The sequence below is a fragment of the Centroberyx gerrardi genome, chromosome 15 (genome assembly GCF_048128805.1).
Source record: "Centroberyx gerrardi isolate f3 chromosome 15, fCenGer3.hap1.cur.20231027, whole genome shotgun sequence".
Taxonomy (NCBI): domain Eukaryota; kingdom Metazoa; phylum Chordata; class Actinopteri; order Beryciformes; family Berycidae; genus Centroberyx; species Centroberyx gerrardi.
This window is the reverse complement of record NC_136011.1, coordinates 26349614-26365717: the sequence shown is the minus strand read 5'-3', so window position 1 is coordinate 26365717 and position 16104 is coordinate 26349614. Positions and strand designations below refer to the sequence as shown.

Below are 16104 nucleotides of genomic sequence, written 5' to 3'. Positions count from 1 at the left end.
TATTCTTTTTTTGGTATAATCCCTAAATTGTGTTATTAAGTGAACTGAAATGAAGATTTTGCAGTCTTCTGTAATGACTTCTGTTCTGCCTTCACATTCGCCTGTTGGCTACATTGTCAGGCAGCCATCTGCCACTGTTAGTCCTGCTTAGCCCAGTTTCCACTGCAGGGCCAGACAGGGCCAAACAGGGCTTATGGGTTATATACAATATGTCACACTTTCCTCCCCAAAACATTTGTGATTCTTTGCATGTGTTTGCTGCCTGTACAGAAGATTTTAATACAAGGCTAGAAAGTCTTAGTTCCACATGAACCAATAGTGTTTCTTTTTAAAGATTATTTTTGGCCTTTATCAGATAGTTGGAAGTGGAGAGAAAGAGGAACGACTGGGGGATGGACGAGGATAGTTACTTTATTTATAGAGCACTTTTCTTAACACGAGTTACAAATTGCTTAACAGGAATAAAACAAATTACAATAAAAATGGAATGAGAATAAAAGAAATAATGCAATTTAAAAGAACACAGCACCGAGAAGGTTTTACGAAGGACAGGCTATAAAATCTTAGAAGCTATTATGAACAAGTATGTTATCAAGAGAGATTTAAAGTAAACACAGATAAGATAATCAAATAAATAAAACAAGAATAATGGAATAAAACAAATGGTGTGCATCTTAGATCACTGAGCCACCAGGATGCCCCTGAATAGTGCTTTTTGATTAAATGTATAAATTATATTTTATGGACATTTTGAGCTGGTCCTGATTCGGTGCTGTCCAGCTCCACTTGGAAAAGTGCTTTGTTAAACAATAGACGAGACTCTCTTTGGAAAGTAGACATCCACCCACCTTACACTGAGCTGCACCCCCTTTTTTGCACAATCCATATCTCAGTCGTCTCAAGGCTCAGGAATCCTTTAACCCGTCTCCTCCCACTCATCTCTGTCTCCTCTTCATGACTGAAGCGGATCCAGTAAGACAGATCAATAGGAGATCATAACTTTCGCCTGGATTCACCTGGTCAGTCTATTTCATGGAAACTGTAGGTGGTCCCAATATCTTTTTTGTTGTCAGAGTACAGCTATGGATGGCTCTGGCCTCCACTTTTTACTTGTTTAGGGTATTTAGGTGGGATGAATTTCTGTTGGGGTTTTTTAATCTCACCTGCACAAATTAGTGATTCATTTCTCATGTTTTTTTCCTTTACAGTGTTTTTTTTATCACTTTGCTTCTGTGTTTTATCACAGTGTAAATAAACGAAAACCAATCACTTTCTCCAGCAGCTCCCTCTCTCTCTGCTCAGGCTCCATGGGGAGGGTACGCCATGATGCCCATTGCGCATGCTCATTGCGCAGTGGAAGCCATGTTGGAGCTACAGTGGGTTCAGGCTGAGATTTTCTGACGCCGTATGTTTTTCCTAAACATTTGTTTTCACACATTTTGGTGTCCGTCTACCGCGCGCGATCGGGACCCCAAACGGCAGTTCAAATGATGAACTCCAGTGTCGACCTGTCCCGGCGGAATCCGCAGGAGGATTTCGAGCTGATCCAGCGGATAGGAAGCGGCACATACGGAGATGTGTACAAGGTAAAACTGCAGCGAGGAGAACGGCGCGGGGTCCATTATCGGACACGGTGTAGCTAGCTAGCTCTGGCGAGATTTCAGCCTTCCCGTTTGCTTTCCAGTAAGCCTGTCAATTTTGTCGGAATCGCAGCAAACAAAACATGACTAAACAGTGTCAGAGTATTTGTCAAAATGATGTATTCACAGTTTGTTTATGCAACCTGCGTCTCGTTTTCGTGTGATTGACGATTATCGGATGCAGCGCATTAAACCTGCTGCTCAGATTCCATTGTCGGACACGCAGCAAAGACTGGTCACGGCTAATGTTTTATGTTTGTTATTGTTTTGGCCTGTCTTCCCCAACTATCTGCTGATAAGATTGGCATCTGGCTACAGCACTGCCCTCTAATACAAGGCTGAGGAGCCGAGAAATCACCAGTAAACGTCAAGCCCTAGCTTGGCGGATGAATCTGTCCGATTTCGCCAAAGCAGACATCAAATTGACTTTATACTCACCGATAAGTGTGTGTCGTTACAAACATTGGCCTATGCGGTGGTGTATCTGGTTACACACTTTGGCCTGACTGGTTGTCGGAGGTCGACGTCGAAATATTGCAGTGAATACGTAAAGAGAAACGACAGACGGAGACGTGTCCGATAATGGATGTGTAGCTACTAGCTGTCCGATAACGGACGCACTGACAGTTAGCACCCAGCGGCTAACCTGGCTGTAGCTGTGTTTCGTGGCAACATTGTAACAAAACGACAACACGCAGTGACTTGTTACATGCACAGGGACACAAACCGAAGCAACGAAACACTACTCGGTTCTCATTTAAACGGTTAATATCTCGGAGCCGGTGGTGAATTTGTTGAACCGTCTCTGTTTTGCTTTGAAACACTGAGGCAGGGAAGAATGACAGCTGCCTGCCTGGAAATCCAGTTTGGCTAAAGCGCTCAGGCTCAGCGGGCTGCAACGACAACAACAGTAATATTACCCCCCCTTGTTGTTGTTATTCAGCGGTAAACAACACTACGCAGTATCTGTGCAGTTATTAATGAAGGGGTATTCTCATTACCATGTTTATTGTCTGATTATTGTTGCATTATAGCTGTTATGTTTGGTACATAGTTTACCAAGGCCCTGTGCTGGGCGCATACAGCCAAGGAAAGGCAATTCCTGAATTACAACCCAACTTCTTCACCATAATGTCATTGGGTATCATCAAGCCACTCATTTTACCCCTTGTAAAAACAACTATAGGAAGCATATAATGCATTTTAGTAGAATACAGAAGAAAAACACAGCAAGACTGTCACATATCATACTGCTAGCACAACAATGTATCAGAAAATCCTATAGTAATACATTGGGAGATACACAGAAATACCATAAAGCACAATAAGGTCAGTATAAATTCACAATTGAGTACCACAGACATACTTGAAGAATATTATACTCATGCCATAGGAGATAAAAATAAATGTAAGTATCATAAGATCACTATTAACTCACTATTGAACATCACAGACACATAAGTCCTTACAGGAATATTATTGTAACTGATTCATGAGGGATGGTTCTGTTGTCATCATGCTAGATCAGGTTTATCCTGTTGATTTGCATGTGAACTGTGTACAGTGTCGGGTTATACGAAGTTAGCCGTCCACGCTCCCAGCTCTGTAGCTGTGTGTGCAGCAGTCACTCTGTCGTGGAATTTAATTTCACTGCTATGTGCGGGAGAGGCATGTGGCAGACTGGGAATTCATTAAACAGTTTAATGGGACTTGATGATGTTTGGTTAACCTCCACGTTCGTTGTGGTAATTACAGAGCCAAATAAATATCCTAAAAAAACCAGAGATGTGAGAGATTTCAGGCTTTGGACACGCAGCTAGCTGTCGTCAATTCCAAAAGTAGATCTCAAATTTCCTGCTGTCTCTCATTATCTCTTCCCTTTTTTGTGTTTCCCGTATTGTTTCCCTGCTAGGACTAATCTTGTTTGTTTCTAATTTAAGTTTAGTATCTTTGCCTTGTTCCAGACACATGGGCCTGCCAAAATCTCCCCAGCAGCTGAGAACTAACTCAGTGGCTAGGAGCGGTCACAGCTGATTAATGTGTGCTGTACCTGTAAAAAAAAAACTAATGTAAGGAGTAAAGAGCAGGTTTAGCTGATACAGGTTTACTGAACAGGTACTTGCAGGGTACAGCTTACTTCTTAGTGCAGCTACCAGCGAATCTATTTATGCATGGCAGCATCACAACTATAAATTCTTACCATTTTACAGTTTACTGACAGCAGAGGCCTCCAGATATGTAAACTCTGATGAGGCTGATATCATGCAAACTACAAGTGACGTTCTTATTGGTCGCAATTAGTGACCAATAAGTGAGTAGGTAGGGCTATCGTTCATGTGTTTTGTGGGGCTCGAACCTGCGACCTCTTGGCTGTAGGACGGTCTCTGTAACTGCTAGGCCAGTCAGCCGACCTCATCGGTGTTTGTCTTTGGTTCACCTGCCATCTGAAAATGTGTGGCTTGGACAGGAATGTGCAAGCAGGAAGCAAGTGTGTGCTCTGCTAGCATGTTTTTCCACCTGTTTGTAGCCCCGCCTCCTTGTCTGTTTCTATTAGAAACTGTGAAGTGGGACTGAGGACCGAGGGTGAACACTGGATAGAGAGACAGGTCTCCTCACAAAGTCACAGGTTTGATCCCCAAGCAAGGGTGCATTGTGGGGTTTGACCAATATCTGTTTTATTCTAAGGCGGGTAGCAGTGTTTTTTGATTGAAGCTGCTGATATTTTGTGCTGATATTCAATATCTATAAATTTGACCATTTTCATGCCAAAAAAAATTGAAGGATTCAGTGTTTCCCCCAGATTTTTATTCTTGTCAGGGTGTATAAACCTCTGAAACGGCATTCAGACCATCCAGTGGCAATAAAACTCTCAGCTGAGGCCCAGAGTAATGAAATTCTTGTGTTGGTCAGCAGCTCCTCAAGGCGGGGTGAGGCAGGTTTCGCTGTAGGTTTTACAGATTGCCACCACTGAAGCTGTTGAGTATCTACAGCGTCTCAATTATGGGGGAAGGGATGCTCTTCTATGTTGCAGCCCCTCTTTGTGATTTAGGCCAATAAAGCTTTAATATCGGCACAAAATATCAGCCCAAAGTCATGAAAACCCACTCCAGGGATACTGCATTAACGGCTGGCCCCGCTCACTGTACCTTCAGATGACATGGGTACACGCTATGTATTTACCAATACACAGGATATGATGTAACTGGCCCTCCTGCTGTCTAAATAGGAGGACTGCCTCGTCTTCTCAAGGTGACAATGCTTGCAGCTTGTGTTTGAGGAAGTAGAGACAGACAACGCTGCCTCCAGCGGGGATAGAGATCAGCTAATGTGACAAATCAATGTAGATAGCACAGCGGGCTGCAGGAACACAGCAGCCATCTGGGTGCTTATGGAGTACAGTTAACTGGCAGGCAGCGCTACCGGTCTCTCTCTTTATGCCTGTTAACACTGCAAAGTTATTTCTTCTTGCTGTTTTTGAGCCTGTTGCCAGCGGAGACAGCCAAATATCCAAAAACGGACACGGCTATTCGCAGAGCGTTGCCATCCGAAATAAACATGCAATAAAACAATACTTTTGGTCACATTTGCAGGCGACATTTCCTATATAATCTCTTTAAAGTGTTACCAGTTTATCATGGCCTTCAGCGGAATATCTGAAGAAGAAGAAGTTGCTGATTAAGCTGGGTTTAATATTGATCAGATGCATGATGAATGCAATGTTGTCGCATTGTAGTTAACAGTGTGATAAATGTGGCGGTGGTAACGATTTCCTCTGGCCAGACCTCTCTGTGTGTGTGTGTGTGGCACAGCTGGGCAGCCGTGGTCCTGGAATGCAGCGGTCCACACTTCCTTAGTGTGTGTGTGTGTGTGTGTCCTATTGTTTCAGACTGCTCCAGCAGAGGAAGACGGTAGAGCAGAAAGCCGGAGCATATACACACACACACAAACACAAACCCAGATGACTGTATCGTCTCACACACACACACACACACACACGCACGCACAGATGGCTGTAGAGTCACAATTGAAGCAAGTGGCCCAGAACCATCCTGTTTTTGTGGCGGTTCCTCCAGTTGTTTGCTCATTAAAGCTGGATATACAGACCTGAGCCTGCCGTCACAAACCCCCTGAAGCAGAGGAACGTTCCTTAAACCTTAAACCCGCTTGGCCTCAGACCCAAATGGGAAATTTAGTCTCCATCCTGGCACTCGGGTTTCTGTCCGCCAAGTACAATAAACCCACTGTACAAGGATTTGTCTCTGCGCCATTGTTGCAGAGATATTGATAATTTTCACAGTTACACAGTAATGACTGACACGATGTTATGGACAGGGACAAAGCAAGACGAACGAGTAATAATACACTTAACCTGTCACTCTGCATTCATACAGTCAGCGTTCAGTCACTGTGTATCCAGGCAGCGAGGCGTACAGTTTGGTGCCTATACCAGGTTTAAAGGTCCCATATTATAGGGAATTCTAATACATATATGATCAAAGATGTTTAATGAAGACATTGTTCAAGTTGGGTTTTGTCTGAGTGGTTAAATCTAAACTTATTGCACTTTCCAGACAGTTTCAGACTAATTCCAATCAGCAGGTTTACCTCGTTTTGAATTAGAGGTGCTGCTGGTGTCGGCCAATCAGGGTCCGGTATTGTGAGGACTTAATAATAATAATACATTTTGTTGATAGAGTGCTTTACATGACACGCAAAGACACTTTACAACAACTAGGGGAGAAAGAAAAAACAAATATATAAAACAATTTGTACAATAATGATGATAATAAATAAATGAAGATAATAAAATAATGACAGGAGTGTTGAGGTTAAAACAGTAAATTCAAAAACAGTGATGATGCTTTGTGGATTGCTGGAGAGGCAGTGGGAGTCAGATATTATTGGCAGATCACATCAATCATAATAATGATAAGATTCACATTCATTCACTATGACTAGCCTAATTAAATTCAACTTTTAACTAAAATGCATGTATTTGCAAACCATCACAAAGACCATTAAACCTACCCTGAGCTATAGATTCAAAACAAAATCATGAAAACTGAATAATATGGGAGCTTTAATATCTAAAAAGTCAATTTCACTGCGATCCCACGACAAACAGAAGCACCACGGAGCAGCATGTTACACACTCTGTAGCAGCTCCTTCACTTTGGTTTTGATGTCGGCTGGGTGTCCGTCTTTGTCGGCTCTGTAAGCCAAATAGTGCCGTATTTGGCTCTTGGCACCAGTTTATCAGCCAGTTTAGGTGAACTGGGATTCAGTTCAAGACCTGCTGGACCGTTTGATGCTGTTGCCATGTTTTTAGTTGTTTGACTCCGATTGCTGCAGTTCATCATCAAGAGCCGGGCTGACGCTCTGTCTGTTCCAGTCCTCCTCCTCCTTATAACTATTCCAGTCTGCATGCCATCTGCACATGTATACGCCCTCTGCATGGGACAGTGACGTGGTGTTTCAGCCTGCAGAACACCTTTGGTCAAAGTATTAGGGATGGGACGATATGCTTATCTCACGATACGATTCGAATGTCGATATATTGTCCTATCCCGAAATGTTTATAAAGGTCAATATTGAATTCAGTCCTACACGTCATTGACGTAGTATTGAAATGTCGGTTTCATGACAGCGCTACAGGCTTCAGCTGTGGAGTTGGTATGGTGAAAATATGTTGCTACTCTAATCACCAGAAATAGGCCTGACCCCATTTACATTACCAACCCATAATTTGAGTAGCCAGGCTGTGACTGGCAATGACAACTTTTTTAGTCAATGGTGATGAGCAATATTGCCCTCTGCCACGGTAATAATTGTCAATAAAACAAAAATCTGCTTTATGAACATGAACTAGGATGGGATAACTTTTCAGCGAGGCTTGTTTGGAGCACCTCAGTCTCTATAACCCCGCCAGAGTGAAACTCTGGTACTGAATTAGTTGAATAAATCTTGGAACCATTATAGCCTAAGTGTCAAATCCTATTTTGAGATTGTGTGCTCATGTGATAGAGCTGGGAGTGCACCAATCAGGCCTGAGCGACATAATACAGCACTTTAACACAGGTTGAATACTTCTGGAAAAAACATTTACATGAACAATCAAGAGAGACAGGAATATTTGTCATATCTACTGTCTGGGCGCTGTGGTGGCTTGTAATGTTGGTGATACAGGAAGTTAAGCTTATTCTGCTGTGAGTCTCTCTGGATAAGAGAATCAGCTAAATGCCTAAAATATAAAATGTATGTAAATATGAATTATTTAGCTTTGCTCAAGCCCAGGTGCAGTGCTGTAGGATTTTTCTGAAACCTCAGGATTTCTTCTGGGGTTACACCGACCGGTCAGCAGGCTGGCAGAGGCAGCGTGCTTCAGTACAGAACTGTGTGTGTGTGTGTGTGTGTGTGTGTGTGTACAAGGCATACTGTGCAGAGCAGGAGGAAGTACTGCGGACTTTCTGAAGAAGCCAAAGAAAACTGAACTGTGTGTGTGTTCTGAGTGAACGAACATGTCGCCCAGATGATCTCTCTCTCTCTCTCTCTCTCTCTCCTCTCTCTCTCTCTCTCTCTCTCTCTCTCTCTCTCTCTCTCTCTCTCTCTCTCTCTCTCTCTCTCTCTCTCTCTCTCTCTCTCTCTCTCTCACACACATACACACACACACACACACACAGATTGTTGGGGTGGGTCAGTGCAGCAGGAGTGTGTGAAGTGTGTGTTATGTGACTTCACAGGCCAACACTAAATGTGGCTGCTGTGGAGAGAGAGGCAATCATATTCTTATATCTTATTAAACATAATTTGCGATAATAACTTTGTTTGAACATTTAGAAATGTAACAGTTTGTAACATGAGTACACAAACCTTCAACCTACAGCATTAGTTGATCCAGTGATCCAATCCTATCACATGATTCTTGTGTGTGTTTTTGAAGAGCGACATACATGCAGTGACATGCAGGGACATGCAGTGACATGATAACCAGAGGAAGCCAGTTCATAAGTGTTCATAATCTCTCACAATGCAAAAGATATCTATCTCGACAAGTTATTTATTCTTATCTTCAGTCTTAAAGTCCAATTTTTCCTCAAAACGAGTTCAAATCTCAAATCCAGTCGTAACACCCTCCTTGTTTCAGTACATCTCAACCTTCTTTCAAGACTTTTTCTTGAATCAGGTCACATCGTTGTGAAACAAATGGGATTATCTGCTTTGTTTTCAAGACAAAGTTCGTGAAATAAGTGAAACTGCATTGGACACAAGTGAAATTATCTTGTGCCGTTGGCATTCAGTTTAATAGTTTCCACTGCAGCTCCACTTATTTCAAGAATTTCCCTTCAAACAAGTTGACTTGTATTGGAAAGTGCTATTATATTACAATTGGCAAACCCTATCATTTAATAAAAGAAAGGTTTTAATACTGAATACAGGATTAAATGGCTTGTCAAGGTGAATGTTTTTTGCTGTGTACGGGAGAAGGCTCTTCGTGCTGAAAAGAAAAGCTGCTCTGCTAAATTTAAGTGGCCTTTAGAGTTTTGGGACTGTTGTGGAGTGTGTGCGTGTGTGTGTGTGTGTGTGTGTGTGTGTGTGTGTGTGTGTGTGTGTGTGCATTTCTTGATGTTTGCATGAGTAAGTGTGTGTTTTGTTGAAAGACAGGTGCACTAGTTAAAATCGGTTCACTGCATCCAGCTTCTCACCTCACCTGTTCTGCTCCCTGGGCCATGTGTCTGTTCTAACTGAGCTGCAGCCGTCAAGACTGAGCTTGCCCCGCTTCTGTCGTCCCGGGAACCCCGATATGGGAAGGTTTTGTTGTTGTCGTCTTAGCACTTAATTGTATAACTCTCTGTGCATGGGAAGATAATAGTGGTGAGATTAACACCTATGATTAGAGTAGTTGTTGTTATACATTCTCATTTGGAATCATTTTAGTGAAATATCAAAGTATATAAAGTTGCCTAAAGTGAAAGTAAAGTTTGAGAACCACTGGCATAGGCGAAAGCAAACGCATTTTTGAACTAACTGCTTTTAAGTTTTAAACTTTCTACTCTTAGGTTTTTAAATGAACAACTCTTAAGTTTGCAATACACTTTTCCCACTGTTTTTTTTAATTTATTTTATGTAATTTACTTGTTATGCATCAATCTCAGGGAGCTGCGAACGCAATTTCGTTGTACTACTTTGTTGTGTGATCGTCTGATTCATGCAAGCAGTTTACTGTGTCAGGGTGGTTGTAGAAAATTGTTAAAATATCTGTGAGGGAATTCTGTTGCAGCACCAAAGTACCCAAAATCACAGGAAAGAACAAACTTGCGGGTTGCCAACAGGTGTAGTGATTAAAAACGTTTCAAAGCAGCGTATACATAAGGATAAAAGATTGAAAATGAGAAAAATTGTTTACTAGCTCCCTGATTACAAGTTGGCATAGACTCCAGTAAAGCATGGCAGTTGGAACGTGTCTTCGATCAATCAGATATCTCTGCTGAAACTACCTGTTACTACAAGTTTTGAACTACTGAAATTTCCTGGATGGTAGTGACATAATTAAACAATGCGTATGCAGATTGGGAAATGCACAGTCATGCAACGAGCAGGAAACAAGCAAATGGTAAATTTCCTGAGAACGGAGGACAGGGCAGAGAGAGACTGCAGAGTGAGTGCTCGTCACAGCTTAATGCATTTAGTTAGCTTAAAGGTTAGAGAAGCGTGCTGCTGACTGGAAGGACGCCTGTTCTGAAACCTCAAATCGCCTGGGAAAATCTCGGCGGGGGGAAGTGCATAACTAGCTGCTGTGGAAGTAGCTGCCCCAAGCAAGGCCCTTAACCTCCAGCTACTGCAGCGGAGCGGCTCAGCGGCCAGCAGCAGAACACTGTGGTTGTGCTGGGCAGCTCCCACATGGCTTTGTTTGTGTGTGTGTGTGTGTGTGTGTGTGTGTGATTGTGAAACTCTCCTCCCCCTGCAAGTAGCTCACCCCCCCCCCAGGCCATTGCTGTAAATGAGAATGCGCTATTAGTCAGCTTGTCTGTTCAAATAAGGGTTGAAAATTGTCAAGAGGCAGAGCTGGTAAGTGAGCGTGAGATAGGAATTACAGTGGAAAGTTCAGCAGGCGAGTTTGTCTGGATAAACATATGACACTATGAGAGGAGTGGAGGTGAGAGAGTGGGTCAAGAGAGTCATTGATGTGGGGTTTTTGGGATTTATTTGAGGGTTTTTTGGCACACAATTCCTATTCATTAATGGGAAGACTGATGGAAGATCAGTTTTACTGCCCTTTTTTCTGCTTTTTTGCCTTCCTCACCACATTTACATTTTCATTTTAGGAATCTAGCTAGGGCCGCACAATCATGTAACTGTAAATTGTGATTTAAGTTAATAATTGTAACATTTAAAGCTGCACTATAGCAGCCCCGTGAGAGATAACCGTTTATGTTTTTGAGAGTTTGAAGGACTTCATTACCCATAAATCATGCATGGGTTATGTCAGTAACCTGCATACGGTACCTTCTTCCTAGTGTCTGGTGGAGGTGGTGAAGAGTTTTATCGTCGGTGAGTCCAGCTTTCTCTGGACGGAGCCCTCGCTCGCTGCTGTTTAGGAGACAGTTTTGTATTTCGCTTTCAAGTTTTGATTCCTCACCAGATTTCTCACCAGTGACCGTACCGGCACCAGAATTTAATTTGGGCAAATGAGGTGAAACTACAGCATCTCAGTTAGGGGGATGGGACACACTTCTGTTGCAGCCACAGTTTGTGATTTAAGACGGGTGTATTTTTACATAAAAATCTTGCCTAGGGCAGCTTTAATATCATTTACAGTGTCCACTGTTGTTGTAAATAGTCAAGATGTTGATATAAGATACAAAAAGTGAAGTAGAGTATTTTTGTTCCTCAAATCAGTAAGATTAATAATTGTGATTACAGTATCCAGCAAAATAACCAGGATTATCATTTTAGCCATACTTGTGCAGCTCTGCATGTAGTTGATGCTCAGAGTGATTTAGAAAAAGTTATCAGGTTGAGGTTCAATATCTTGCTTGAAGTCAGTTTGGCTTCAGTTTGACTGGACATATGACTGTTGCTGGACACGTTGTGGGGATCAAACGTGAGGTGAGACCCTCTGGTCACGGGACGGTGCAACTGAAAACCAGGACACACCCTTCTGCCCCATCAGCAGTAGATAAAATACAAGTGCGGGACGGGTGTGACTGGACAGGAGATTGAATTAAGATGGAAAGGAGATTGAATTAAGCTCATAGTTTAGGCTAATTCATGAATCTGCTCTTATTCAGTTTCCACTGCTGGAGACTCGCCGTACCTCTTGTACCGCTGCAACTAAAGTGTATTCCATGCTACAGGAATGGACATAGTAATTGAATGAGGAATGTACATTTGCAACGTGATATGTGTAGCCTACTGTCTGTTGTATGTTTTGCACCCTTGCGCTCACTGTGTGTGCGTATGTACTGTGCTACTATGTAAATTATCGACCAAGTAAAGCGATTCTGACTCTGAATATGCAGCGGTTATGGTGAGAGGAAGAGGAAGGGGAGGAAGAGGAGGTGGGGGAGCTGGAAGACTGAGGTAAATAAGCGGGGAGTGAACTCTGACCTTGCCTGAGTTAGTCCCTCAATCAAATGCCCTGAGAGCTGGGCAATATATCGATATAATATCAATATTGTGATATCAGACTAGAGATCCTCTGGGATTTTGCTTATCGTAATATCATGATATATCTTAAATGTTGTCTTTTCCTGGTCTTAAAGGCTGTGTTACAGTTATCTTTCGCAGTTCTACAATTTTTTGAACTTATTTGACTGTTTTCACTGTAGTGTTCCAGAGTGAAACGGTGAAACAGTGAAAGCCTCGACCTGCTTCTCCATCATATCCACATTAATCTACTATTACTCATTTCTCAAAATGTTTGTAAATATCTTCTGAAAGCACCAGCTGTCATCCCCAAAATTTTGTCTCATTGTCGATATCGAGGTATCGGGTCAAAAACATTGTGATATTTGATTTTGTCAATATCGCCCAGCCCTAACACAGATAAGCCTCTAGGTCTCAGAGACGTTTTGAGTTTTATTTGGCTATTTTTCCTCCCCAGACACTCGTCACATTGGGGTGAAGAGATTCTGCTTTTTTTGTCCAGTGTTGCTAAGACGGCTTGCTAGCTTTCTTAGCATTTCTCATTGAAACCATGAAACCATGAAACCATGAAACCATGAAACCAAGAAACCATGAAACCATGGGGTGCGACTAGTTGCAAACTTGAGGCTCATTATGCCACTCTTGTTTTCAGTGAGGAATGCTCTCAATGCTAACAAGCCATTTCCTCCAATGTGACAAGCAAGTAAGAAAAATAGCCAACTAAAATTCAGTTGGCTCACAGCAGGAAACACCCAGGTTTGAATGCTGGTGCTGGCCCTTATGCCACATTCATGTCATATTGGTTCACGATAATCATACATTGTTGTTTTTTTTATATCGATAACACAATATATGTCATATATGCAAAATCACTTGTTAAATATTCAAATTAATATTCATCCCACTGAACAGAATGGCAATGTTAGCTGTGATATCAAATAAAACTGAAATTTCTAAATAATAATCCTTTTAAAATGTTTCATACCTCATTTTGTCAGAGTTTTTAAATAAAATTTGCTTGTTATCATCAGTTTGGACAGCAGAATTGTGTCATGATATCCCAAAAATCACCATATCATCACCATACGATTCCACTGAAAGACGATATGCGATAATATTGAATTATCGCCCAGCTCCTACTTGGATTTGCAGTAAATACGAGCTAGTCCTGCATCAGGGCGGGAGAAAATACAGAATAACCAACCTGGGGATATTACAGCGTTTTTGTCAGAGATGTGATGAAAACATTAATCTCCTATTGGAAATGAATGGAAGCTGTATGGGAAAAAAAAGTGAAACCCTGAAAAAAACTGAAATATTGCTTCTCTGTTTTGTTTCATAACCAACTGCAGGTTAACAGCCCATGCAGAGGGGAGTTATGGGTGATGAGCATGGTGTGCTACCCTTGTCATGTTTTTTTTGTTTTTTTTTCTCGGTCAGAGAGAGAGGAGAGAGTGAAATGCCTCACTGCTCCTCCACTGAGCTGGCCATATGCTGAGTACCACACACACACACACACACACACACACATACACACACACACACACACACACACACACACACATACACACACACATACAGGACCATGTTAATTATAATCATTCCTCGATCTTTCAGTCCCAACTTAAAATAGAGCTCAAATGACCGCTCAGACACACACACACACACTCTCAGTGAAATGATGATGTCACTGTTGGGGTTAGCATTTAGGCGGCTAGGTCTACTAGCATGTCTGACTATCACTGAAGATTAGTTAGACCTGTTAATGCTACATATGTCCTAACAAGTCTGCAGACAGGTGTGTGTGTGTGTGTGTGTGTGTGTGTGTGTGTGTGTGTGTGTGAGAGAGAGAAAGAGAGAGAGGGAGAAGCGTTGTTAATGTCTTGCTCTCTCTCTTGCCTCATCTCTTCCTTCCTTTTCTCTATCTCTCTGGGTGCAATTTCAAATAGATTACCTCACAGTTTGTACACACACACACACACACACACACACACACACACACACACATATCTCTAATGGAGGTGTTAATGGCTGATGTGTGACCTAAGCTTCTCCATTGCTGTGCACAGGCCCGGATTAACACAGTGTGGTGCCCTAGGGTGACGTAACTTGAAGTGCCCCCCTCCATCCACTTGACACGCAAAAAAGTGAAATTTACTATGCCAATAAAGATCATAGATTTACATTACCTTAAACAGTACAGGCTCAACACACATACTGCAGACAAATGTAAGACAATGTACTAACCAACAAATTACTTTACACCATAGATTGACTTGAGCCTACAAATGCCATTTTAGGCTTTACACACAGAGCTATACTGTATCAAATTTGAATGCAACTCATATCAAAGACACCATGCTAAAAATCATTGTTTCCACCATAAATTTACAAAGGCTGGAATGAAGACTAAATGCCAAACCATTACAGAGCATGACTAAAAAAAATCATGGGGGGGGGGGGCACCTACACACACCAATCACACCAATCACGATTCTTTCTCTTTATGCATATTCTTTTTTTAATATCAAAGGTTAATTTTGGCCGCGTATGCATTCCCCCCAGAGAGTAGGCCTAATATATAAAGAAAATATGACAAAGCTTATAAAGGTATAATTGTAGTTTGAATGTGTGGTGCCCCCCCCCCCCCCCCCCGACAAGGCAAATTGGCCGGTTCCCGATGCGATATATAAGGATAATCCGGCCCAGGCTGTGCAGTGTGAGCCCACATGCTGATCTGGCATCACGCTGCATGGAAACAACATGGAAAACCTAGGCTTTGAGGGGAAAACACACATTTCTTCAAACATTCGTCACTTGATAATTCTTTTACTGTCTTTTTTGTTCTGGGGAAATTCTTCCAAGTCCCTGCAGCACAGCATCTAATCTGTCATCTTAATCTGATTTCTCCTGCTCCTCTGTTTCAGCAACCAAACACTTCAGTCATTCAGGCCTCAACCAGGCAGCCAGTAGGTCAGCAACCAGCCAGGCTGTTGATGTAGTAGTGATGTCACCAGTCAGTAGGCGCTCATTTACATTTTAGCTGTTGAGTTGCCGCTCTTGTCCGTGGAATAAACTTCAATTCCTGTATCACAAACATTAAAACCGTTTTTTTTGTTTTATCATTTTTTCATCATGCACGATAACTCAGACATTCCTGCTCAAATCTTGATAACATTTTGGTCTCACCACTCCATTACTGCATTTTTAAAATTACACTGATTAGCTTAAGGGGGGGGCCACACATTCGTCCGTGTGTTGTGCAATATCTCAGACAATGCATGCATCTTAACAAGAGTTACACTGGTTGGCCCAAAGCGGAGCTACGATTACATGTCAAAACAAGGTGGCATATTAGTTTCTGATTGGCCCAGAGGGGGACTGCGTTATTCATGGGGGGGACAACTTGTTTACTGTTGCCTTGTTGAATGATGTAGTTTTGTTTTCACCAGCAAGCTAACCCAGTCCAGTGACTCTTGGGGCCATCGGGGATCAAACCTGTGACCCCCGGGTACAGGACGCCCTGTCTGCTTTCAACCAGTCAGAACAGTCAGTCAAGTCCAGTCAGGCTCTGCCTTGTTGCCACCAACACTGGCACTGAGCGCTATGACTCATCTCTGGTCTGTCTGCTGACTGAAGACGCACTGTCTCTCCTCTCTTCTCTTCTTCTCTTCTTCTCTCGTCTTTTCTCTTTGTCTCTCCTCCCTCCCACCACAGCTTTGTTTTGGTTTGGGTTTGCCTCTCTGTCGTTCTCTCTCTCTCTCGGTCTCGCTCTTCTCTTGAAGAAATACCAAGAAGAAACTCTGTCTTCTTGTAA

The 16104-nt window shown here is 42.4% G+C and overlaps 1 protein-coding gene across 5 annotated transcripts in view; it reads left to right on the top strand.

The window, feature by feature from the left end:
• Positions 1-1388: 1388 nt before the first annotated feature.
• Positions 1389-16104, top strand: part of LOC139928582 (mitogen-activated protein kinase kinase kinase kinase 3-like) — a 52442-nt gene continuing 37726 nt past the window's right edge. For all 5 annotated transcript variants that reach the window (XM_078288679.1, XM_071921186.2, XM_078288678.1 and 2 more), the window contains exon 1: positions 1389-1586. In XM_078288679.1, the coding sequence (XP_078144805.1) occupies positions 1488-1586 (99 nt within the window). In that variant the 5' untranslated portion in view covers positions 1389-1487. The remainder of the gene's footprint in view (positions 1587-16104) is intronic.